Source organism: Poecilia mexicana, unplaced genomic scaffold, assembly GCF_051168715.1.
Source record: "Poecilia mexicana isolate PSO_F unplaced genomic scaffold, ASM5116871v1 scaffold_18, whole genome shotgun sequence".
NCBI lineage: Eukaryota > Metazoa > Chordata > Actinopteri > Cyprinodontiformes > Poeciliidae > Poecilia > Poecilia mexicana.
The window spans coordinates 13,335,311-13,360,678 of NW_028263387.1; the positions used below are offsets into that span (position 1 = coordinate 13,335,311).

Here is a 25,368-nt window from a genome sequence, read left to right on the forward strand (position 1 = left end):
TGTTATAAGCAGCTAAAATGTTCTGTGAAGGTATAATTTGCCACTGCCTTGTATTTATGTCAACTGTTTGATGGATAAAATTGCTAAAATATTTTTTTATCATTAAAAAAATTGAGGTAGGAGGCGGGGGGATTAACTTGCTACAGAATAAAATTAGTGGTTAAAAGTGCTAAAAGAGAACATTTCTTTTTTTTTACAAAATGACTTTGAACTATTGCTTTTGATAAATAAAAACTATTAAAAATAAAAATATCGATAGGAAAAGCAACAACAACAACAAACACGCAGAAATTGTGAGAAGATGTGCAGACACAGAGGTTGACATGCTGTTTGAGGCCTAACCAAGATTCACATTCAATAGTCTAAAGATGCATGCACCGTATTTGCATGCATCTCTATAATGCAATTTACATAACTGTGGCTATTAAAAACTGAGTGAAAATCTCCGTGGATGTTTTACGTCTGACAGAGCAGCATCTAAAGAAGGATTTTTTTATTTCTGTGTTGTTGATATTTGCGGGTAAAGCAGGACTGCAGCGTTCAGCAACGCTATGATTCAGGCCAGAAACATGGCCTCCACTGACCTGCAAATTAGACTTCCTGCTTCCAGTAAAACAGCTGCATGAGTCACATGTCTCGCATTCAATGAGAAAGTTAAGGCCTACAGTCTCAGTCAGTTCCCAAAATGCACAGTCACACTTGCATTTTGACTGTTTTTGTTGCAGTGTGATCGACAACTCTGTGTTTTGCATGTTTGTTTGTTTTTTATGTCAAGCCTTCAACCTGACGCTTAAATTAATGCGAAACAGCTGCAGTGCACACAGCAGCTGCAACACAGTCAGAAACCCTGCGTGCGTTTGGCGCACATTTGTGCATTTCCTCCAGCTTCCAGGCCGTGCTTCTCCTTTCGTGGACATGGCGAAGAAATCCGGAGGCACGTTAAAAATGTTAGTAAACATTCCCAGTCGCAGAAGGATGACTAACCTGCTCTCCAGCTGACTGAGCCTGAGATCAAAGTCGGGGAGTTCAGATGTCACTTCTCTAAGAGGAAGCTGCGGCTTTGCGAAGCAGCCAACTCTGCCTCTGCAAGGAGAAACACGAGCACAGAAAAAAAAAAAAAAAAAAAGCAATGATGAAACCGAGGCTATTTTCTGCCGCTGCAGAAACGGCACCGGGCTTGTTTACTTTTTGGAGTTTCACATGAACTCAGATAAAGTGCTGTTTAATCCCACGGCATTGTCTTAGAGACACAGAGGCGGCGTCTTGAGCACCCAGCCCTCGGCAGACAGAGGGAGAGAGGTGAGCGTGCTGGAGCATGCCTTCTGCTAATACTTCTCTGTTTACAGAAGCAGGGCAGCAACATAACCAGAAAATCTGCGCAACAGCTCCACCAGGAAGGACTCGAGCTTAACGTGCTCGCATGAGCTACCGGCTGGTTTTCGGAGCACAGGAGAGACGTCAACGTTTTGTGTTACAGAGCGCAGAAGAAGCAGATTAATTACTTAACGTTCATTAAGATTTCATATTTAAAGGTCAGCAAATCGCTAATGCTTCATCTTGAGGATATTTTTTTTTTCCATCTGAATGTAGTATCACCTCTTTATAGAGATATATAAACAATCAGGAATTATTTCAAAGTTTATCGCAGTAGCATGTTGTCACACTGAGACAAAATCCAACATTTAACTTAAGTACATTTACTCAAGGGAAAAATCCCACTTTAAAAAAAAATAATAAAAAATTGTTTTTAACTAAATTACCAGCGGAGCACAATTAAGAGAACAATTACTGGCATCCCTGCTGATAATACTTAGTTTAATGTAATTTTGTCAGAACGACGCTAGGTGGTTTTCAACTCTGACATTTCACAATGCTGGAGTAAACAGAAAGTGTGACCTTTGACCTTTTTTTTTTTGCACCTTCTCTCTATATCAGAGGTCTCCAGATCTGCTGGCCTGCAGCTTCCTGATGCATCCTTACTCCAACACATTTATATCAAATAAATGGCCCATTACCAGGCCTTTGCCAAACTTGAAGAGGTCATTCAAATTATTGATTAAGCCGTGTTGGAGCGGAGAGGACGGGTCTCAAAGTTGCAAGGCCGCAGCTCTCTGGGACTGGAGTCGGGAGATTTGATTTGGCCGTAGATTATTCTGCTGAGAGACTGATGGCAACTCGTTTTCAGTTTTCTACCAAGAGTTCGTCCATTTTTTATTTAAAATGCCCCGCCGTTTCAAAGAGCTCGTGATTTCCTGCACACTTTTGACATGTTTGAAGCCCAGAAGAGTTGGGAAAACTTCAAAAGTTTACGTTTGCGAGTTTCCAGCAGTGTGTTTTTCTGATGTTTCATTCGCCACCCATCCTCCTCACACCGCATGGCGGCATAATTAATATAAAACTGGGCCTTCATCCAGCCTGTGGCATGTGGCTAAGAGCAACGGCCCTCTGCGTCTTGCTATGTTTGTAACACAGAGAAAGAAAAACTTGTGGGTTAGTGGTTAATTAAAAAAAAGCATAAAGTACAAAAATGCTTCATGTTACATTTATTACATTAATTTTTATTAGGTGTACCAACAACAGCAGCATCTGCGATTTTGTTGGAAATGTTTATCGAGATGTTTTTCTCTCAAAAGTTGCGATTTTCAAACATTTGTGAGTTATTTTCATTAGTTCACTAGGTTTACTTCAATAATTAGCTCATCATTCATTTCCTAAATTACTGCATGAGATCACATTTTACCTTTTATATACAAACAACCTCTGCTTTATGGTTATACTGCTTAAGATAGCAATAATGACTCCACTGGAAATCACAATTAAATCATCTTTGGGTTAAAGAGCAACAAAATGGAATATGAAAGCATCAATTATCTTGAGATAATTAGCTTACAGAGGGTGTTTTAAGTTTTTAGGGCGTCAGAGAATCATAAGCCTCACAAAAAAAAAAAAAAAAAAAAAACATGCTAGGGGTTTAGCTGGTTGAACCCTGCAGAGAAACAGTGAAGGACGGAAACATTTGCGCTTAAAACCGGTCCGAGTGGATCCCAAAGGCCTGCTGGAGGCACGGAAAGGGTTTCACCCAGTCACCTGATAAGTGCTGTTAGACCGTTACACAGCTATTCTAGACTTGCCTGATTATAACGCGGTAGGCGGATCCGTCGACGTATCAAGTGACACACGGGAGGTTTCATCCACCGGAGGCTCACATGGCCGCGTTCAGGTCGCCTGAGTCGGTGAACTACAGCGAGCGTGTCCTCTCCGTTACCCCTGGTAATGGAGAGGACACAAATGTATGAGAAGCAGTTTTTAGACTGGGTGCGGGCGTCATAGGGGGCGCCGCCAGAGGGGGCGCCAAAGCAATGGGCAAAAAAAAAAAAAAAATTATTTGTCGCCATTTTCTGTACTTCACAGCTGTTTGTGCATGTGTAGATGATATTATCAGTGTATAATAGCATATAGTATTACATGATTTTTCTTCTTATGAATCCATGACTAAGTGAGATTTATTCACCTGAACGTTGAATCCCTACAGGGGGAAGGCAGGGTGTTATAATGTGAGCATACACCTGAGATAGTACATAGCTGCGCCCCTGGGTGTGGGGAGTGAAGCAGTCTGGCTGGCAGCAACCTGCTGGCAAAATGTGGTTGTGTAACAGGAAGGAAAACAAGCGGAGGGGAATAGGGACGGGAAGGTTTAGAGAGCGGATGTTGCCAAAGGAGACTAGAAAGGATAGGTGGAAAATTATCTGGGAGGGGACTGGTTGATACGGTGTGGAGGAGGGCGGGCGGCTGGTTTTTCCACTGACACAGAGAGCGAGAAAGAGAGAGAGAAAGGGAGAGAGAAAGAGGCAGAGAGAAAGAGAGAGGGTATGGCTAAATCAAATTAATTAGCTCCTTCATCTCCAGGCAGCTACTCAGGCATGCTGTCCTGGCAAAGGGGTGACAGTTGGAAAAGAGAGGAGGTCTGTGGGCATGGGAGAAAAGGAGAAAGCCACATAGGACACGGTGGAGGGCTGAAAAGCCTGCTGTGTGTGTGCACCATTCAGGAGGGGCGGCGGGGAGGGGCGAATAATTCTCTGATAAGCTCCAGGGTTGTTTTTACTGGAGCCACTGCTCAGTCATAAGGAGGAGGAAGAGGAGGAGGAGGAGGAGGAAGTGGCTGCGTGTTGGCTGCTGTCCTTTGAGGTGATGGTACTTCCTGTTTCTAGACAGCCTGTAGTTTGAAGGCGCTGTAAACAAGCCTTGCTCTTCTGCACGCCTCTTTAAATAGCACTTCAGTGACAGCCCTCTGGAAGGAAGGGTAATCTGAGCGAAGCTCGCAGGAAGCAGAGCGACACAAAGGGACTGTGACTCCGAAATCAAACACAAGATCACAAATCGGTGACTGACTTCAAAAGAAAAAGGTTGGGAGGAGTGCGGGGGGGGGGGTGAACTGAAAGCAAGGAGGACAAACAAAGCAAAGCAAATGTAACAGGCATCGTGCCAAGGAAATCAGCAGAGAAAGTAAAAACAGAAGAAGAAAAAAAAAAAGACACCAGAGACAAGATTTCTGAGCTTTACCGATAGGCAAAACAACAAGAAGGGGAAGATTAAAGCGTAGAAGGAGAATCAGAGAGAGTACAAAGATGGTTGGAGTTCTGAAAGCAGTGAGGAATTCCTGAAAAAGGAAAAAAAAACACACACACACAAGGTTCGAACAAAAAAGAAGATAAAGCAAGACGATTCACTGGGACAAGGGTAAAAAAAAGAAGCTTTCCTACTGCTTGAATGAGAAAAGAATGACAGAGTGGGAGCAGGACAGACGGTGCCAAGGGTCAAAACCTTGTAAAATGAGAACAGAGGAGAGCTCAGTGCAGCAGTGTTGCCCAGACAAGAGTTGGCTGCACTGTAAGAGCCCGAGATTAGCACTAAGCTGATTGCAGGGTGAGTTTGGGATCAGGAGAAATTAATTTAGCACCCAGATAGTTCCAGGAAATGATTGAAAGGACTCTAAAAAGATAGAAACTCATGGCGAATCCTCCGCCGTAGCACAAGGCGGCTCAACGTTCGCCGTGCTGTCTCCTGATTCCTGCAAACAAGCCAGAAAAGAAAGGAAAGAAAAAGGGGGTCCTGAGAACAAGGAGGGCTTCAAAGGGCCGTTTGGACATTGACGGGGGAAGGATGAAAGGAAGAAGAAGAAGAAGAAGAAGAAGGCGCTTGGCGGCGGCTGACATCAGCCAAAACAAACACCCAGAGAACAGGACATTCCCTCATGGGCTCCGGTGGGCTGGCCTGTTCCTGTGAGCTCTGAGGAACACGCCTCCAGCGCCGCGTCACGCTTTCATATTGCAAAACAGCAGCCAGGCGCTTAACTCAAACAAACAGTTCCTCTTTCAGCTTGCGGACGGGTTTCAGAAGGAGAACTGCAAAACAAAAACATTACGCAATCTGAGAAGCACAAACCTGTTTTTAATGCTTTTGGAGAAAGTGACACCCACTCATTTAAAACCAAACAAAAAAAAACAAACAGTTTGAGCTTTTTATTTCTCTAAAGCTAGCAGATCTCGGTTGCCGTTCTGGTCTTTTCATTCAGAATAAATCAGATATTGTCTCATTTTGCTTCTTCTACCATGCTGGGCGTCTGACTGCCTCTCCTGCCTGACGTGGCCCCTCCTTCAGACCCTGAAAACACACAGTCAGTGTCCATCAGTACCAGACAACAGCTCCCCCTAGATAAGTGAACCAGCAGCCTTCAGAGGAGGCCTGAAGACGGAAGCAGAAAAATCTAATTCATTAATCTTAGAGGCAGTGAGATGCATTTATTTAACTCCAGTACAGATAACATGCCTCTACTGAAAGGGGAAGCCATTAGAGTCAACATAAGATTTTTTTTTTATTTGATTATTTATGTTCTCGAGATTAATTTACATTTCCAGGCTGTAATTTCTTGATTTTTCTAAGGACATTTCATTAGGGTGTCTGCAACTTTCAATAGATAACATGTTTTCAAAACTTTTTATCTTAATCCATAACTTTGTTGTTTCATTATTAGACCTACTTTAATTATAAAAATAACCAGATTTAATCAGTTTTATTTAAAATAAGCACTGCAAATTTGCGACTTGAGTGATTTTACAACCAAGTGACTTTGACACCTTCTTACAGCAGTAAACTGTGTAATCGATACTGACTGTAGATTTGTCTGCTCATAAAACACCCTTTTTATTGAAAACATGAAAGGATAACATGAAAATGTTTTCCTTTCAACTTGGTTGTGTAAAAAAAAATCAAACAAAAAAAAAAAACACAATGGAAGAGGCAAGGAGTGAAATATTAAGGTAAATAATAACAGACACAGTTGACAAAATCTGCACATAATTAAGACTTTTAATGCTTAAGAAATAATTTTTTTTAAGATTAAAAGGTAACCTTGTCTGCAAAATACCAACACACCAGTCGGTTTTTATTATCACTAGGTTTTACAAATCAGGAAATAATGCAGCATTAATGTGGTTTTCAATTTAGAGGTGTACTAAAAGGTGTTTTATTAGCGCTGTATGAAAATCTCAAACAGTGGGCGCAATTATTTTGGCTCAAATAAATGCAGTTTCCATCTGTACATTTTCAGAAACTTTAGGTTACATTGTTAAATCCAGTGTATAATGTGGCATATTAAGGTTAAAGAATCTAACTAAAAATATAATTAAACATAAAAAGGCTTGAAAAAATTAATATATATTTTTTTATTTTGGTAAACTTAAGTGGGATGTAACGATGAATGTTAGAAATATTTTTCTTACTTCCTTTTTCTTTTTGCATATTTATCCACGCTAGTGAACAGCGCTAGTAAATTGAATTATTCTCTAAATGTAAAAGATGTGTTTTTACAAGACTGTTTAAAAGCAGAAAATTTGCTTCATAATACTTCTCAAAAGAAGGAAAACAAGACAACTTTAAAAAGATTAAAATCAGATACAAGTATTTGCCTTGATTCTGGTGGTATAGACTTTTAGCTGGAAGAAAAATAATTATCATTGCTTCCGCTATTAAAAACATTTGTCTATAAGTTAAAATGACTCTAATTGAAGTAATTGCTTCCCTTATAGGCACTGTACTAACATTTCAGTGTTTGTTGTGAATAAAAGGACAGATTTGAACAATTTATAGATTCATTATTTGGAGAGGCTTTGAGCACAACATAGGTTTAACCAACTAGAAATTAGTCACCTCTTGAACTAGTTGTTTAGATGACAGTAATTGTTTCCACTGGAAGATTAATTTTGTCCAAAAAAAAAAACATCCCTGAATGTCATTAAATATATTCCATAACCACACTATCAGTGCTAGTAAGTATCTGTTTATGGATTATTGACCATTGGAGAGGTTGTTTTACAATCATATTTTACTGCTTTTGGCTTCACCTGCCTTGACGACTCAAATAGAAAACCTGACACCATCACAGGTTTTTCTGCACCAGCAGGGGGAGCTCGATTAAAAGCCTCGCATGTTCTCATTTTTTATAATATGGTTGTGAAATATCTTGGCTGCGGCGGCCAGAGGGGGGAGCCAATAAGGAATCCTTTGTATACTCACGGTATAGCATGGCACATGGTGAACAAAGTGATTTACTGTCAGATTTCTCTTTCCATTCCTGACCTAGAGGATATGCAGAGCATTTCTGTTTGTTGGAATAACCGAACACTGAAAATGTATGAATACGTATGGATACTGTAGATGTGATTTTTATGTCATCTTGGCCTCAGTGATGTTTTCCCATCGAGACCTGCTTATAAAAGGTATACAAAAAAAAAAAACAGCAAACAATAATTTTAACTATTACAAACCTAAGAAATGTGCTCTCTTATTCTGGAAGTTAATGTAAAATTAACATGAAATTATCCACACATAGTCCATTATGTAGGTTCACAGTCTTTTATTTTAACCAGCAAGTAATACAGTGTGACAAGACACGTTTGTTGGGCATCATTACTGTTTAGGCACATTTAGTAAATATTTAATCAGACTGACATTATGCAATTACACCAGTAAGAAGATTAAGGCACACTTTAGCTTTTGCCTCCAATTAGGGCACGAACTAACACATATTTCGACTTACCTATATGCTTAAATAAAAAACGATTTGTTGTCAAATGATCTTACCTGAACACCAACAATCAGTTTCCCTCCCTGCCGAACTCATCTTTGTCCTTTTTACTTTGTGATTATTTATTGTGTTTTAAGTTTTATTATTATTATTATTTATTTGACACTCGAACATATTAACGACCAAATATAATTATTTTTCGTCGTGTCTAGCTTGTTATAACAGAGTATTACGACAAACGGTGACTATATATTTATCAGAAACGGGTAGTAAGCTAACAAAATGGCTTCAAGTGGCTTCTACATAGACTCCACTGCTCTAATATTCTGACAAGCTAGCTTCAGGCTTTTAATAACATCCCATTCTGACATTTTAATGGCTGTTTACCGATCTTAATTCCCTTTATTAATCAGGCACGAAGCTAGACTGTATTTTTAACCAGTAGGTGCCTGTCTGCGCCCTTCAAGTCAGAGAGAATATTCCAGACTCCATCTTTCCTCGCTAACAACAAGAAGCGTATAGCTGATCATCGCCATGTTGGGTGCTAAGAGAGAAGGTTGCTAACTGTTGTATTAACGGTCTTTACGCTGAACGTTAGTGAACAATATCTACGTTTTTTCATCAAGCACACGTCTAATAATGTCTCAATGAGTAGTAAAAGCAGCTGCTTGTACGGTTAAAAATAAAACGTTAACGCGACGTTTAACACGAAACTAAACCGTCGAGTCTACCTGACAAAATTACTGTAAGCCTCACACATCAACACAAGTAGTGAGATAATATACCTTTTATAATAGTAGCAAATAGTACGAAAACATTTAATAAAAATGTTAGAAAGTTTTGATTAGAGTAGTTTGAGCTATTCGGAGATAGTTTTGTTAATACAAAAAAAAGACATTCCAATATAAATATATATATGTATTACCTGCGGAGGTGTAGTTGAGTCATAAACATATCATTTTTGGGCAATTTCAATTGTTATGCGATGACACGAACCGTCATTTTAAGTAGCACAAGCGCCGAAAACCATTGCTTTTCTTATGTACCTTGAGCCGTGGCCTAAAAGAATGCGGTCCATTTCTGTAAAAATATAAGAAACCCATCAATAAGTCATTAATAAGATTTGAAATAGATCAAATTCATAACACCAATTTGTCAAAATAATCCAGTTATGTCAAAAAATAAGCCTTAAATGAACAGTTCAGGCTTCCCCCAGGGTTTCCTAAGCGTCACGCCGAAACTCCCCCACCTCCGCACGGCTATCCGTCGTAGTCAAGTCCGATGCTTGCGATTAAGTCCCAAAGATCCAAAAATGTACTAAAAGAAAAAAGTAAAACTTAACAGGCACCGAAAGTAACTCCAAAAACGGTCCGCTGTACACTGTTTTAAGATTAAATTTTTTATGTTTTTTAACAATCTACCCTGGTTTTCTTAAATACATTACTAGGCCTTTAGCTCTGAGCCTCTTTTCTTAGAGCACAGGCTGATCCAGAGCGAGACGAACGAGAGAACAGAGATTTTTTTTAGTTTTGCTCAGAGGGAAGAAAGTTCATTCGGCAATCCTCGGCAAATATCGGAAAGGGGGTGGATTTTGATTGAATTATTTCACATAGATAAATTTCTTCATTGTCATTGGGTTTCCCTTTCCCATTGCTAAATATTAATGAGAAAACCAACCAATCCAGAGAGTGTCTACTAAATATTTATAGATTTCATCGAAAGCACAATATGCACCGCCCTTTCTCTTTCAAGAAAGCCAATAAGAATGAGCTCCCACAATATTTGTACCCGCCTTCAACTATGATTTGCAGGTGAAACTAACGTCTACTCTGATTGGCTGTGCGTGGAATCTTTTTAATTATTCATAAAGCTACTTTCAAAAGCCAATGAGCGTGTTACTACGGAGTTGCTTGTCCCACCTTCTCTGCAAACAGTCCTTGTGTTTTTGAGTGGGGAACCCCGTAGTATGCTCTCCGTCTATATAAGCAGGCGTTGGGCTGCTCAACGTCCAGAAGCGCTTAGAGCGCTCAAGTTAGTAGATCGGAAAAGGGGAGGGAGCGGTAGTTGGTCTGTGTAGGCAGGAACTGAACGTAAATTACTCAGCTCCAAAGGCAGCCGACAACAAAGGCACCTGGAATATTGCCTTCGGAGACTTTCCGGTCACCGTTGGCGGCCTGGCCGGAGTCGAGGTGACAATTTACAGGCTGTTCCTGCTCACAAAGCGGCGTGCCGAGGAAGGACGCGTCTCTTTGAATAGACAGGATGCACGGACCGCCCTCCGGTGACAGCGCATGCCCATTGCGCACGATCAAGAGAGTTCAGTTCGGCGTCATCAGCCCAGATGAACTTGTAGGTTTTCTGTTTTGGGGTGGGATTTATTTTCCTATTAATGAACTATTTAATAGTTGACACATTAAATTATGCAGTTTTATCGGTTAACGAAGTAGTTAACACTTTCGTCAAAGACATGGTTCTGTTTGCAACTGGAAAGTCTTGCTGTTAGCCTAGCCTAGCTAACTGTGTTAGGCTGGAGCTTGAGCTAACTAGCATGTTGCAGGAACTTAACAAAAAACTTAAAGCACAACACTTTGAAACGACCCATGAATTAAACCCCCTTTTAAAGCGTTCGATGTCTGTAGGGCCACCGTAAATAATTTTTGTGACTTGATATGTAGCTTTTAAATTTTGTTGTACTACTTAGCCGTGTACTTTATGATCTGTTATCTGGCATTATAAATAAAAAAACCTTATAAAACACAAATTTTATATATTTTGCTGTTATTTTTATATGCTGTAGTGTGTTTTTATGTGGAAGAAAGTTGTGTTCAATTATTGTTCTACCTTCTATGCAGTGTTTACATTTTCCGTTTTGGAAATTCAATCTGAAGAAGTTGTAGATCTTTTATAAAGTAACTTTTATGTAGTGACCGATATTTTGAAATGCTTCTGTATTTTGTTATGAAAACGTGATTGTGGTTACTCTAGTTTTACCATATGTTGTCCTCTTCAGAAACGGATGTCGGTTACCGAAGGGGGTATCAAATACCCTGAAACCACAGAAGGAGGACGTCCTAAGCTTGGTGGCCTTATGGATCCGAGACAAGGGGTCATAGAACGCAGTGGGAGATGTCAGACATGTGCAGGTAAAGTGTTGACATGTCTGAATTTCATCCAATAAACATAACCAGACGTCTCTGTCCCAAACTGAGGTTGTGAACCTCTCACTTACTGTACATTTATTCTTTCAGGCAACATGACTGAATGTCCGGGCCACTTCGGACACATAGAGCTGGCGAAGCCGGTTTTCCACGTCGGCTTCATATCAAAAATAATGAAGATTCTTCGATGCGTCTGCTTCTTTTGCTCAAAACTGCTGGTGGATTCCGTAAGTACTTACATTTTATTACTGTAAATATTGATTATAAGCCAATATTTTGCATTTAAACGTAATGTTCAGTGGTTCAAATCTAATTTCTAGAGTAAACACTATGGCTCACAACATCCAGTAAGGAGCAAATGTCTTTTATTAAATATGCCTGGAGTTTATAAGCAAAAGTAATGGCACTGTATATTTATGACTCTTTGTGTTGCAAACCTTATCCGGTTTTGCAACACTTGCTCCACTCTTCAACAAGTAAAGTGTCCATGTTTACACTCAAGAATGAAGAAAGTAAATGACACCAAACGTGGTGTTCAACCAGACACTATTACATTAAACCAGTGAGGTAAAAGTTGCAGATACCAGAAACACTCTGCCTTCACTAAGCTGCTCAAACCCAGCTTATGATTCCCCCCCCAAAAAAATTTTGTTCTCATTACACTTTATCTGAGACAGACATATTATTTAACCTAAAAAAAATCCAAATTCAAATGAGTTTATTTGTATAGCTGCAATTCACAGTTTCAGCAATTAAATGACAGAAAACTTCACACACTTGTATGACTAAGTTAATTATTTTGTAAATCAAAACTCTTTAAAAAGCATACATTAGCAGGTGCTGAAATAATGGCAACAAAATAATGTTTTTGTAAAATAATGTCTCATGAATTTAAAATTGACACTGCATTTTATGAGTAACACACGGTCTACTACAGTATCCTTCTACCAATTTTTTTTTTGCTGCTCTACTATATTATTTTAACACTTTTACAAAATAAATTAATAAATTTAGCATTTGTTTCTCAAAGACTATCTGACTCGCACCTGGGAATGACGGGTTAATACTAACCACTTTGTTTTCATTTGAGTTTTATAGTTCATAAAACAACTCATTAAAAGTTCTCATAAATTTAGTGTTGGGTTGTTGTTTTTTTTATCACCCTACCATAATCCTGTTCTTCTACGTTTCCTACGTCACATTTTGTCGCTTTGCTTTTCTTTCTAGAACAATCCGAAGATCAAAGAAATCCTTGTGAAATCCAAGGGCCAGCCCAGGAAGCGTCTAACCCACGTCTACGAGCTGTGCAAAGGCAAAAACATATGTGAGGGAGGGGAAGAGATGGACAACAAATTTGGAATGGAGCCACAGGAGACGGAGGAGGACATTACCAAGGAGAAGGTATTCGATAAGAGTCCTCGTTTATCTTTCCCAGCCGTTCTCAGCTCGGTTTCCCTGCCACTCACCCGTCGGGTCTCCCCTCAGGGTCACGGCGGCTGCGGGCGCTACCAGCCTCGCATCCGACGCTCGGGCTTGGAGCTGTACGCCGAGTGGAAGCACGTCAACGAGGATTCCCAGGAGAAGAAAATCCTGCTGAGTCCCGAACGCGTCCACGAGATCTTCAAGCGCATCTCGGACGAAGAAGACATCATCTTGGGCATGGACCCCAAGTTCGCCCGTCCAGAGTGGATGATTGTGACCGTGCTGCCGGTGCCTCCGCTGGCCGTGAGGCCCGCCGTGGTCATGCAGGGCTCAGCTCGCAACCAGGTGCAACTAAAATCATTCTTCTGTGTTTCTGCGTTGCCACACCTTGCTAAAATTGTCTAACAAATTTTAATAAATAAAAAAAAATCTGTTTCAAAGGATGATTTGACCCACAAGCTGGCGGATATCGTGAAGATCAACAACCAGCTGAGAAGAAACGAGCAAAGCGGCGCAGCTGCTCACGTCATCGCCGAGGATGTGAAGCTCCTTCAGTTTCACGTGGCCACGATGGTCGACAACGAATTGCCAGGACTGCCGAGGGTTTGTATACATACGCATCCAGCTGGATTTTAGCTGCTGGTATGAAGTCAGTTGTCATGTTTTTGCTGCTTTGCTAAAAAAAATAAAAAGACCTTTTCTGTTTTTTTCAGGCGATGCAAAAGTCTGGCCGGCCTCTCAAATCCATAAAGCAGCGTCTAAAGGGAAAAGAGGGGCGAGTGAGGGGTAACCTGATGGGCAAACGCGTGGACTTCTCGGCCCGAACCGTCATCACCCCTGACCCCAACCTGCAGATCGACCAAGTGGGCGTGCCACGATCCATCGCGGCCAACATGACGTTCCCCGAGATCGTCACACCCTTTAATATCGACAGGTACGGCCGAGAGGCTCCCGGGTTTGAATCGTTAGCAACTTTGCGGGTAACTCCAGCTAATTTAGCTCCGATCGCTTTCGTTAGATTGCAAGAGTTGGTCCGGCGAGGCAACAGCCAGTACCCTGGAGCAAAGTACATTATCCGAGACAACGGAGACAGAATCGACCTGCGATTCCACCCTAAACCAAGTGACCTTCATCTGCAAATCGGCTACAAGGCAAGACCAACACAATGTTCACATGTGTGCTCACATATAGAGATGTCAGCCCTCCCAAAGCCCACCATCTTGTCTGACAAGTGTGTTTTACAGACTTTTTTTTTAGACTTTGAACTCAGATGAACTCACAGAAAGGAGAATTTAAATGACCACTTGATAAAAACATTTGTAATGTCTTTTTAAGGAAAAGAAAGTGAGAAAAAACATCAATAAAAATCTTTATTTTTTATTTTTTTTAGTCTGGCTGATTTTTTTCGCCCAGCCCTATAGAGATGTGAAAAGACTTAAAAATTTCTTTCAAATCGTCAACCTGTTGTAGAAATTTTTTTTGTGCTTCTGAAAATGGTTCCCTTTAAGTTTTCTCTCCTCGGTAACAAGTTCCTGTGTGGAGTCTTTTTTTACAGTGCTGTAGCCACGCTCACTGATCAAAAAGGATTCATTTTTAGATTTCCAACTTGGACGATACCCAATCAGAGCAGATCGATTTTAAAATCTGCTCACTGCGGTCGCATTTCTCTGTGCATATCTGTCTGTAAGCAACATGTAACTCATATTCTAACTGTAATTTGTCTTGATCATTTTAGGTGGAAAGGCACATGTGCGACGGTGACATCATCATCTTCAACCGACAGCCCACGCTGCATAAAATGTCCATGATGGGCCACAGAGTTCGGATCCTGCCTTGGTCGACGTTCCGACTCAACCTCAGGTACTGACGAAGATGAAACCTGAACAGAGATATCCCGGTCAGGATTTCTGTTGTCTTCGAAATCATCTTGAGTCACGTACAATTCTACATTTGCACATAAACAAAGGAGTGAATCAAAAAAGTGTTTCTGTAAAGCATTGCTGCAACCAATGGCGCTGGCAAGAGATGTTAGTCAAATTTTACAGGCGACTCCGATGTTGATATTGGATAAATATTACTTATGATGATAGATATTTTTTTTGTTGTAGGAACTGACGATCAAAGTTTTTAGTGATTCCTGCATCGTCTTTTGCTCTCGCTGACGTTTGTGTATTTTTTTCACCTCTGCAGCGTCACCACCCCTTACAATGCCGACTTCGACGGGGACGAGATGAACCTCCACCTCCCCCAGTCGCTGGAGACGAGGGCGGAGATTCAGGAGCTGGCCATGGTGCCGCGGATGATCGTCACGCCCCAGTCCAACCGGCCTGTCATGGGGATCGTGCAGGACACCCTCACAGCCGTCCGCAAGTTCACTAAAAGAGACGTGTTCTTGGAGAGGGTGCGTGGATTGCTGCTGAACCTCCGAACAGACGCAGGGTTGAGATCGCTTTCGCTCAATGCGGGTTTTCCCTCCTCTCTCAGGGTGAGGTGATGAACCTCCTGATGTTCCTGTCCACCTGGGACGGGAAGATGCCTCAGCCGGCGATCCTCAAACCCCGTCCGCTGTGGACGGGGAAGCAGATCTTCAGCCTCATCATTCCAGGACACATCAACGTGATCCGCACCCACAGCACGCACCCCGACGACGAGGACAGCGGCCCGTACAAACACATCTCCCCCGGCGACACCAAGGTACGGGGCGGACGTCTTTATCTACCGATTTTAAACAAAGGAACCGGCCTCGGGTTGCTTAATTTCAAGAGTGAATATTCAACCAGGTCATAGTGGAGAACGGGGAGTTGATCATGGGCATCCTGTGTAAGAAGTCTCTGGGAACCTCGGCCGGCTCCCTCGTCCACATCTCCTACCTGGAGATGGGCCACGACATCACCAGGCTCTTCTACTCCAACATTCAGACGGTGGTCAACAACTGGCTGCTCATCGAGGGTAAGAGACGCATCCGCAGCTGCAAAGTTCCTCCACTGTCTGGAAACTTATTAAATTTGATTTAATAAGACTCCAGACTTTCTATGGATCATAAAATTAAAATCACGTGATTTTATTTGCATTTCTTATTTGATGGAAACGCCACGATTGTGAAGTTCTGTTTTTTCAACATTTGCAGAATATTGAAAAAGTTTTTTGCACATTTGTGGTTGAAACGCAGCCAGTGTCTAAGTTTGAGTTAAACAGGACTTTTCTTCACACCGATGTGTTTGTGACAACAGGTCATTCCATTGGTATTGGAGACTCCATTGCTGATGCCAAGACGTACCTCGACATCCAGAACACCATCAAGAAGGCCAAACAGGATGTGATAGAAGTGAGGAAAACTCTTAGATATGTTTTCACAGAATATAATGATTTATTAACCCTTAAGGAGGGTTTTTATTTTAATTTTTTGTGCAAGAAACATCAGAAATGTGGCATCGCAGAGTTTAATTCCCCTCCTCTTCATCTGCCAGGTTATTGAAAAAGCCCACAACAACGAGCTGGAGCCGACACCCGGTAACACCCTGAGGCAAACCTTCGAGAACCAGGTGAACCGCATCCTGAACGACGCCCGTGACAAAACGGGATCCTCTGCTCAGAAGTCGCTGTCCGAGTACAACAACTTCAAGTCCATGGTGGTGGCCGGCTCCAAGGGCTCAAAGATCAACATCTCGCAGGTAACGCCTCGCCTCGGCCCGCCCGTCGCCGGAGAACGCCGTTCCGGTCTGAGCCGAGCGTAACCCCGTTTCTCCCGCAGGTTATCGCCGTGGTGGGCCAGCAGAACGTGGAGGGTAAGCGAATCCCCTTCGGGTTCAAGCACCGCACGCTGCCTCACTTCATCAAGGACGACTACGGCCCCGAGAGCCGAGGCTTTGTGGAGAACTCCTACCTGGCCGGGCTGACGCCGACCGAGTTCTTCTTCCACGCCATGGGAGGCAGAGAGGGTCTGATCGACACGGCTGTCAAGACCGCCGAGACGGGTCGGTGCTCAGAGCAGCAGCAAAACATGAGGGCTGCAGCTAGCAGTTATTTTACTGATCCATTATTCTGTCAGTTACTCTGAAGACTGATTAATTTTATTTTTAAAAATTGCCACATTCTGCAGATTTTTCATTTTACTTGAGTCTTTTTTTTTATACCATTTTAGAAATAATTCAAATACTTTTTAAAATAAGAAAATAAACATTTCATTGCCTAAAATGCAACAAAAAATAATTCTTGAAGTGAACACTTAATCATTTGCGAGGATGCATCTGCAGCTGAAATAATGCCTACTAAAACTTTGCCACTTGAGGAGTTTTATGAAGAGGACCCTTAAATGAAAATGTATATATTTACTGTACAGTTTTGGCTTCATTACTGCTCCAAATATGTTTTTTTTCAGCAAATGTAAGTTTTTTGAGTATATACTCCAGTTAACGATCAGTCGATTACTACATTTTTGACGATTATTTCAATAGTCGATTAATCACAGTTAATCATTTCAGCCATTTAAGACGCAGCTGGATATGTTTTGTTTCGGTTTGTCGGCTAACGGAGATCTTTCTCTCTCTACTTCCAGGTTACATTCAGCGTCGTCTGATCAAATCCATGGAGTCTGTGATGGTGAAGTACGACGCCACGGTGCGAAACTCCATCAACCAGGTGGTTCAACTGCGTTACGGCGAGGACGGCCTGGCGGGAGAGAACGTCGAGTTCCAAAACCTGGCGACGCTGAAGCCCTCCAACAAGGCGTTCGAAAAGAAGTACGCGCCGCAAACATCCTCAACCCAACTCGGTCTCCTTTTAGTTGTCCCGAACCAGGAGTTCACCCGCCCGTTTTCTTTTTAATCCCTCCAGGTTTCGGTTTGACTGCACCAACGAGCGCGCGTTGAGAAGGGTGCTGCAGGAAGACGTGGTGAAAGACGTGCTGACTAACGCACACGTGCAGAGCGTCTTGGAGAAGGAGTTTGAGAAGATGAGGGAGGACAGGGAGATCCTGCGGGCGATTTTCCCCACTGGTGACAGTAAGGTGCGTGACCGTATGGTCCACAGCAGGACAGCAAAACAGAAAGGACTCTTAAAATCTGCTCTGACTTCAGATTAAATCAGCAACAGTTGCAGCAGTACACACAATGAACAGTCAGCAAGCTAAAGAAACATTCCTAAATGTAAAAAAGTGTTCAGGAATGGTAATAAAGTTTTCAATCAGTCATTGCAGGTAAAATCAGAAGCAGGAATCTTGAGCCTGGGCATTTCCCTTTAAATCAGTTTTATTTGCATGAATTTACTTAATGAGATCAGATGGTTCTGCGGTCGGATCTAAGTAAATGTTACGTGCTTTTAAATCCTGTCCTCAGACCTTAAATGTGTGTTTTTGGCATTTTCAACATTTGGAATAAACCTCAGAACTATGATGAATCTCCATCATCCTTATAAGCCTCTTGACATGGTAGATGATGCATTAATTGTATGAACTGCAATATGTCTCTTTGCCTGTAGGTGGTGCTGCCGTGCAACCTGGCCAGAATGATCTGGAATGCTCAGAAGATCTTCCGAATCAACACTCGAACCCCAACAGACCTAAATCCCCTGCGAGTGGTTGAGGGTAAAGCTGACAAATAAAAAAACCTAAATCTCTTTAAACTTGAGAATTGCTAAATCACGTAAAATAATTACAGGTTGACGTCAAATGTTGTGTAGAGCTGCTTATAAAAACACCTGAAGCCGTTATGTTAGCAGTTTAACAGATCGTTTTTGTTGTGAACTTCAACCCATATGTTTGTTGTTGTTTTTTTTATCCTCCCCAGGCGTTCATGAGCTGAGTAAGAAGCTGGTTATTGTCAATGGCGATGATCCTCTGAGCAGGCAGGCCCAGGAGAATGCCACTCTGCTCTTCAACATCCACCTGCGGTCGACGCTCTGCTCCAAACGCATGACGGAGGAGTTCCGCCTGTCCACCGAGGCTTACGACTGGCTGCTGGGAGAGATAGAGACCAAGTTCAACCAATCCATTGTAAGTTCTCCAGATGTTTGCTGGGAGCTGTTTGAGCTTTCATTTTCATCTGAAAGCATGAAACGATTCTTCCTGTCCTCCTCCTCCTCCAGGCCCACCCTGGTGAAATGGTCGGCGCTCTAGCTGCCCAGTCGCTGGGAGAGCCGGCCACCCAGATGACCCTGAACACTTTCCACTACGCCGGAGTGTCGGCCAAGAACGTCACGCTCGGTGTGCCTCGTCTCAAAGAGTTGATCAACATCTCGAAGAGGCCCAAGACGCCATCGCTGACTGTCTTCCTGCTGGGTCAGGCGGCGCGTGACGCGGAGAGGGCTAAGGACATCCTGTGTCGACTGGAGCATACGACGCTCAGAAAGGTAAGATATCCTCTGCTGCTTTTTTTTTTTCATCTGACAGCGTTTAAAAACTGGCTTTAAACTGAGCGTTGTCTTCCAGGTGACTGCCAACACCGCCATCTACTACGACCCCAACCCTCAGAACACCGTGGTGGCCGAGGATCAGGAGTGGGTGAACGTCTACTACGAGATGCCGGACTTTGACGTGACTCGCATCTCGCCGTGGCTGCTGCGCATCGAGCTCGACCGCAAGCACATGACTGACCGCAAACTGACCATGGAGCAGATCGCAGAGAAGATCAATGCAGGTGGGTTGAGTAACGCTTCATTCAACGTTTTATAAAGAAATGAACCCCCCACTTCCCCACTCGGTTACGCTGCGCTTTCCTTATCTTAGGTTTCGGTGACGACCTCAACTGCATCTTCAACGATGACAACGCTGAAAAACTGGTGCTGCGAATTCGCATCATGAACAGCGACGAGAACAAGTTTCAAGAGGTGAGCTTTGGTTAACGATGAAAGTGAGAGAATCCGGTGTTGGTTCAGATCGTAAGAATCTGCTGTGCTTGACCAGGACGAGGAGGTCGTGGACAAAATGGACGACGATGTGTTCCTGAGGTGCATCGAGTCCAACATGCTGACGGACATGACTCTGCAGGGCATCGAGCAGATCAGCAAGGTGAATCCATCGGGGTTTCTTCTTTTTATTCCTTTAGTTTTGTTTCTTTACCAAATCTCTACAAATATGTTTTTGCTCGTCTCTTTCAGGTGTACATGCATCTGCCTCAGACCGACAACAAGAAGAAGATCATCATCACGGAGGACGGAGAGTTCAAGGCCCTGCAGGAGTGGATCCTTGAGACGGACGGAGTGAGCCTCATGAGGGTGCTCAGTGAGAAGGACGTGGATCCTGTCAGGACCACCTCCAACGACATCGTGGAGATCTTCACGGTACAAAACCCGTTCCCGTCTTTCATCATGAGCTGAACGTTTATTTCACTGGGATCGTCACTGAGAATTGTTTGGTTTTGAATTGAAAAGGTTTTGGGTATCGAAGCTGTCCGAAAAGCTCTGGAGAGAGAGTTGTACCACGTCATCTCCTTTGATGGCTCCTACGTCAACTACCGCCACTTGGCTCTGCTTTGTGACACTATGACCTGCCGCGGTCACCTGATGGCCATCACGCGTCATGGCATCAACCGTCAAGACACCGGGCCTCTCATGAAGTGTTCCTTTGAGGAGACGGTACAAAGATTTGTATTTAACTCAAAAGGATCAATCCTCACTTTTTTTTTCTTTTTCTTTTTGTAATTCTTAACAAATCTTGTTTCCTTTTCTGCTGCAGGTGGATGTCCTGATGGAGGCGTCCTCTCACGGAGAGTGCGACCCGATGAAGGGCGTGTCGGAGAACATCATGCTCGGCCAGCTCGCCCCAGCAGGGACCGGCTGCTTTGACCTGCTGCTGGATGCTGAGAAGTGCAAGTACGGCATGGAGATCCCGACAAACATCCCCGGCATCAGCGTGGCGGGGCGTAAGTGGAGGCGCTGCTCTTGATTTTTAGGTGTAGATGTTTTGGGATAGCGCATATGTTGATACGTTCTGCGTCTTTGTTTGCAGCCACTGGAATGTTCTTTGGCTCAGTGCCGAGCCCAATGAGCGGTATGTCTCCCGCCATGACACCCTGGAACACCGGAGCCACCCCAGCGTACGGAGCATGGTCCCCCAGTGTTGGTAGGTTCAAATACAGCCATTGCTTTGGACCTCTCATTGATTTCTATTCATTCACTGACTCTTTATTTGGTCATGTAGGAAGCGGCATGACCCCTGGAGCAGCAGGTTTCTCTCCCAGCGCAGCGTCAGACGCGAGCGGCTTCTCTCCAGGTTACTCCCCAGCCTGGTCTCCCACACCAGGGTCACCGGGGTCTCCTGGACCAGTCAGTCCATACATCCCATCTCCAGGTTAGACTGCACCAAATGAACCAGACAGTCTAGGCAGACAAACTGGACTTTGAATTATGCAGAGCTGCTGTGAGTGAACCCTAAATGATTGGTTTTTGAATTTTCTTCCTCAGGTGGAGCCATGTCACCAAACTACTCTCCCACTTCCCCCGCCTACGAGCCTCGTTCTCCGGGGGGCTACACCCCTCAGAGCCCAGGCTACTCCCCAACGTCGCCTTCCTACTCCCCCACCTCTCCCTCTTACTCGCCCACCAGCCCCAACTACAGCCCCACGTCTCCATCGTACTCCCCTACTTCACCCAGTTACTCCCCGACATCTCCCTCCTACTCTCCGACGTCTCCATCTTACTCCCCGACGTCTCCCTCCTACTCCCCCACTTCTCCCTCCTACTCCCCGACATCTCCGTCATATTCTCCGACCTCTCCGAGCTACAGCCCAACATCGCCGAGCTACAGCCCGACGTCGCCCAGCTACTCCCCTACTTCACCCTCCTACTCGCCAACCTCACCCTCTTACTCTCCCACTTCTCCATCCTACTCCCCCACCTCCCCTTCCTACTCCCCTACCTCTCCGTCCTACTCTCCGACCAGTCCGAGCTACAGCCCCACATCGCCGAACTACACCCCAACTTCCCCCAGTTACTCCCCTACCTCCCCTTCATACTCTCCCACATCGCCCTCTTACTCCCCAACCTCCCCCAACTACACACCAACCAGTCCAAACTACTCCCCAACTTCACCCTCTTATTCCCCTACATCTCCATCCTACTCCCCCTCCAGTCCACGCTACACCCCTCAGTCGCCCACTTACACACCCAGCTCGCCGTCGTACAGCCCCAGCTCTCCATCATACTCCCCAACCTCGCCCAAATACACCCCGACGTCCCCCTCGTACAGCCCCAGCTCTCCGGAGTACACCCCCACCTCTCCGAAATACTCCCCGACGTCGCCAAAGTACTCGCCTACATCACCGAAGTACTCCCCTACCTCCCCTACCTACTCCCCAACAACTCCGAAATACAGCCCCACCTCCCCCACCTACTCCCCTACCTCCCCAACCTACACCCCCACCAGCCCCAAATACTCCCCCACCTCTCCCACTTACTCCCCAACTTCGCCCAAGTACTCACCCACGTCTCCGACGTACTCGCCTACTAGCCCCAAAGGCTCCACCTACAGCCCCACCTCCCCCGGCTACAGCCCCACCTCCCCCACTTACAGCCCGGCCATCAGCCCCGACGACAGCGACGAGGAAAACAACTGAGCTGCGGAGGAGGCGGGGGGGAGGCTGAAGGAAAGCAGCAGCTTTAATCGGCTTGAGAAGGTGATGCTGTGGGACCCGTGACTCCACCGGAAAGCTGCTCCCTCCCCCCCACCAAGACGTTCAAAACTGTTTGTGAAAGACTTGCGCTGCTTTACCTGATGAGGGGTGAAAATGTTGCCTTTTGAAGTAGTTTCTTTACTCTTTAATTTCAAGATGGGGTGTGAAGAAAAACTGATAATCCCCCAGAGGGAATGAAAAGGGGAGGAAGATGTGAACATTTAAGTCCCTTTTTAACTTTGGTGTCCTGCATCCAGTCTCTCTCTCTCTCTCTCTTTCTCGCAGTCTATAAATGCTGGTTGTGTCGTCGATGGTGTACATGTTGCCAAAAGCCTGAGAAGTAAAGATTGTATTCACCATTTAAACATAAACCATAATGATATCACAAAAACTGTCTCTTGTTGAGCATTTAAAGAAAGTTTAGGTGGACACATTTGTATCATCTGCATAAATGCACACTTTAAAAAAGAAGAGAGAAACTGGTTAGGAGAGAAAGGACTTTTATGTCCTTGCTCTGAACTTACATGAGCATATATGTATCCATCACCTCCATCTTCTTCATCCTTCACACCCCAAAAACCTGAAAGATGTCACAAAACTACCCACCAGCATCTTTTTGTCTACCATTTTAGAAACTTGTACATCAAAAGAAGACAAAAAAATAAACACTTTTCCAGATGCTAATCTTCCCTAGAAACTGGGAATGTCAGATTTCACGCAAGAAATTGTAAAAATGAATCTGATCTTTGATTTTGAATCTGTGACGAAATGGAGCTCAGAATAGATGAGGGATAATAGTTTTGGTCTTGCTGCTTTTGTCCTTGTTTTCAGAAGTAGTGCACGTCTATACATTTTAAAAATCCCTCCTACATTTTTGCAAATTTTTGTCCTGTTTCTAATAGCTGAAGTGTACTTGCGTTCTGCTCAGTTTATTTATGAAGTTAACTACTATTCTGTATTGAGTATGAATAGAGAAAATAAGAGTTTCATTTTTTTTTTCTCGTTTGCTTTTGGTGACTTTTTAGTCCTGTTTGCAGGAAGTTCATCTGCTCTGGATGAAGAGGCAGGGGGACAGATATTAATCGGCAGCTGACTTTCTCATTTTAACTTTCTCGCTCCAGTTAAAATAGCCTGGAAGCTTAAAGTCTGCAGAGGGAAACGCTTTCTGTCCTGCTTCCTACAAAAGTCGGAGATGGTAGAGTCACACTTTATTTTTAACAAGAAATGGTCCAAAGAAACTGCACTGTTAGCCTTTATTTTAAAAATCCCACTACAGTAGTGCGAACTTCTTTTTTACATCTTTACACAGCTTGCTGGCTTGGTAAATTTGGGAGGTTGTTGTTATTTGACCCTTCCTCGTTTGTTTTTGGAATTACTGGTTTCCCTACCTCTTCATCCTGGAGTTTCTAAAATCAGTGTTTCCTTGTATTTTTTTTTTCCTCCATGCATTTTGCCTGTGATGAGGGGAAATCATGGGGAGGAGGTGGTTTTAGCGTCGACTCCGACTGGGAGTCCCGCTGAGCTAAAATGCATATTTTAGGTTCGGGAAAACTTGATGCAATCTAATTTTGTGGAAACAAACAAAACTGCTTCATATTTAGCCTCGGCTTGAATGAGTGGCGTTTTCTGGCCTTAGACACAAAGCGGGTCCGATGGACATTAATTCCACAAAGAGTTGCATTTTGTCCACTACGTTTGCATCCAACGCTGTTGTCTTAACTGTGCTGTTTTGTCAGTCCACAACAACAGGACTCCCATGTTGAATGAATGAGTTAGTGTGTGTACGTTTGTGTGACTGGATCGTCTGAAGGTGATGCAGGGTCTCAAACTGAGGAAAGAATTCATCTGTCCAGTTTAAAGGAAGGTTTAACTTAAAGTTGCCACTGTATAAAAATCAAGTCATGATCTCATTCTCTGTATCTCTGTTCTGTTTGTTTTTTGACTTGGAAAAAATGAATAAAAGTTTTACTATATCATTGTGTTGATTATTACGTTTTTTTAAAAACTTATTTTTACTCAATACCTGGTTTAGCAAGGTTGATTGCAGTTTTTAAGGGAAATAATGTGAAATGTTTATCAGAAATGGTTTTAAACTTAAAACCAAAGTTATCAAACGGGCTGATGTTGGTGCAACAATTTATTGAAGCTCTCTATTTTTGTAGAATATCCTTTTAAAAAAAATATGATTAATTTAGACTATAACACACCTTTAAAAAATTAATTTGCTCATACTGATTTGCAGGTCATGGCATGTTTCATGACTTTAGCGTGTTTTAAACATAAAGTACTATTTTTGTTCTTTAGCTTTTCTGAACTGGATTTGCTGTTGTCTTTGGAGTTAGAACAATTTTGGCCCAGCTTTAGCTGAGTTTTATTTTCTTTAAAGAGAAGAGACTTGGCAACCCTTACAAATAAGCCCCACTGATTCCGCATTTCTCTACTGCTGAAACATTTTTATCATGCTAGCTGAAGCCTAATGGCTGCAATGGCGTCTCAGATGCGTTGATGTGTTCGGATTACCGTTTCCGGCTGCGATTATTTCAACAATCTCCATGTTTTCTCAAGCCAATCGTACTCCTAGACATCCCAGATGTTTCCTGTACCAATATAACAAATATAAATTTAATTTTTTTTATAGAAATCACATAAAATGTTCCTATTAGCATTGCTGAGGTCTCCACCTTGGCGAGTTAGCTAACTTAAGCTAATCTGATGTTGTACCATCAGAATAGCTGATGGTACAACAACATCAAATATAGAAAATACAACGCAAAAATGCGCTTATTTTCTATATTTTTGGCAAATAAACATTTTCTAGCACACGTGTACTTACTGCTTAATTATCACCGTGTATTAAAAATATAAAAAAATACTCACTTTAATTTTATTCGGGTAACAAAAATACATTGCACCTATCGACCTAAAGAGGGCGCTCTCACCTCACTGTGAGTTCATCAACATTGATTTCCTCAAAGGAGTCATTCACGGTTCAGGGACTTTTTACAGGTAACCGGGTGGCAAATTTAAAAGATTTGCTGCTTTTGCCACCTGTGTTACTGAATACCTTAAAATTTGATCTTTTCTTTCTTCTGCTGAGCAA

General features: G+C 43.1%; 2 protein-coding genes across 2 annotated transcripts in view; one reads left to right on the top strand and one right to left on the bottom strand.

Moving 5' to 3' along the window:
* Positions 1 to 4,079, bottom strand: part of zbtb4 (zinc finger and BTB domain containing 4) — a 32,983-nt gene extending 28,904 nt beyond the window's left edge. Inside the window, exon 1 of the mRNA XM_014989322.2 lies at positions 985 to 4,079. The gene's annotated coding sequence lies outside the window, so the exon portion shown is untranslated. The remainder of the gene's footprint in view (positions 1 to 984) is intronic.
* A 6,011-nt stretch (positions 4,080 to 10,090) lies between these two features.
* On the top strand, positions 10,091 to 24,241 carry polr2a (RNA polymerase II subunit A). The gene is made up of 29 exons (XM_014989321.2): positions 10,091 to 10,432; positions 11,094 to 11,226; positions 11,332 to 11,468; positions 12,469 to 12,642; positions 12,727 to 13,008; positions 13,105 to 13,266; positions 13,377 to 13,597; positions 13,682 to 13,814; positions 14,399 to 14,523; positions 14,854 to 15,064; positions 15,148 to 15,357; positions 15,444 to 15,612; positions 15,894 to 15,988; positions 16,131 to 16,334; positions 16,415 to 16,637; positions 17,219 to 17,402; positions 17,497 to 17,668; positions 18,139 to 18,244; positions 18,447 to 18,652; positions 18,745 to 19,008; positions 19,088 to 19,295; positions 19,385 to 19,485; positions 19,562 to 19,666; positions 19,756 to 19,938; positions 20,029 to 20,232; positions 20,333 to 20,519; positions 20,606 to 20,719; positions 20,798 to 20,947; positions 21,061 to 24,241. The coding sequence occupies exons 1-29, from the start codon at positions 10,346 to 10,348 to the stop codon at positions 22,209 to 22,211; spliced, it is 5,901 nt and encodes a 1,966-aa protein (XP_014844807.2). The 5' UTR covers positions 10,091 to 10,345; the 3' UTR covers positions 22,212 to 24,241.
* The last annotated feature ends 1,127 nt before the right edge of the window (positions 24,242 to 25,368 follow it).

Coding starts and splice junctions, on each gene's coding strand:
- polr2a (XM_014989321.2), top strand. CDS start 10,346: ATGCACGGACCGCCCTCCGGTGACAGCGCATGCCCATTGCGCACGATC. Junction 15,989..16,130: donor CCAAACAGGATGTGATAGAA/GTGAGGAAAACT, acceptor TTCATCTGCCAG/GTTATTGAAAAAGCCCACAA. Junction 20,720..20,797: donor AGCATGGTCCCCCAGTGTTG/GTAGGTTCAAAT, acceptor TTGGTCATGTAG/GAAGCGGCATGACCCCTGGA.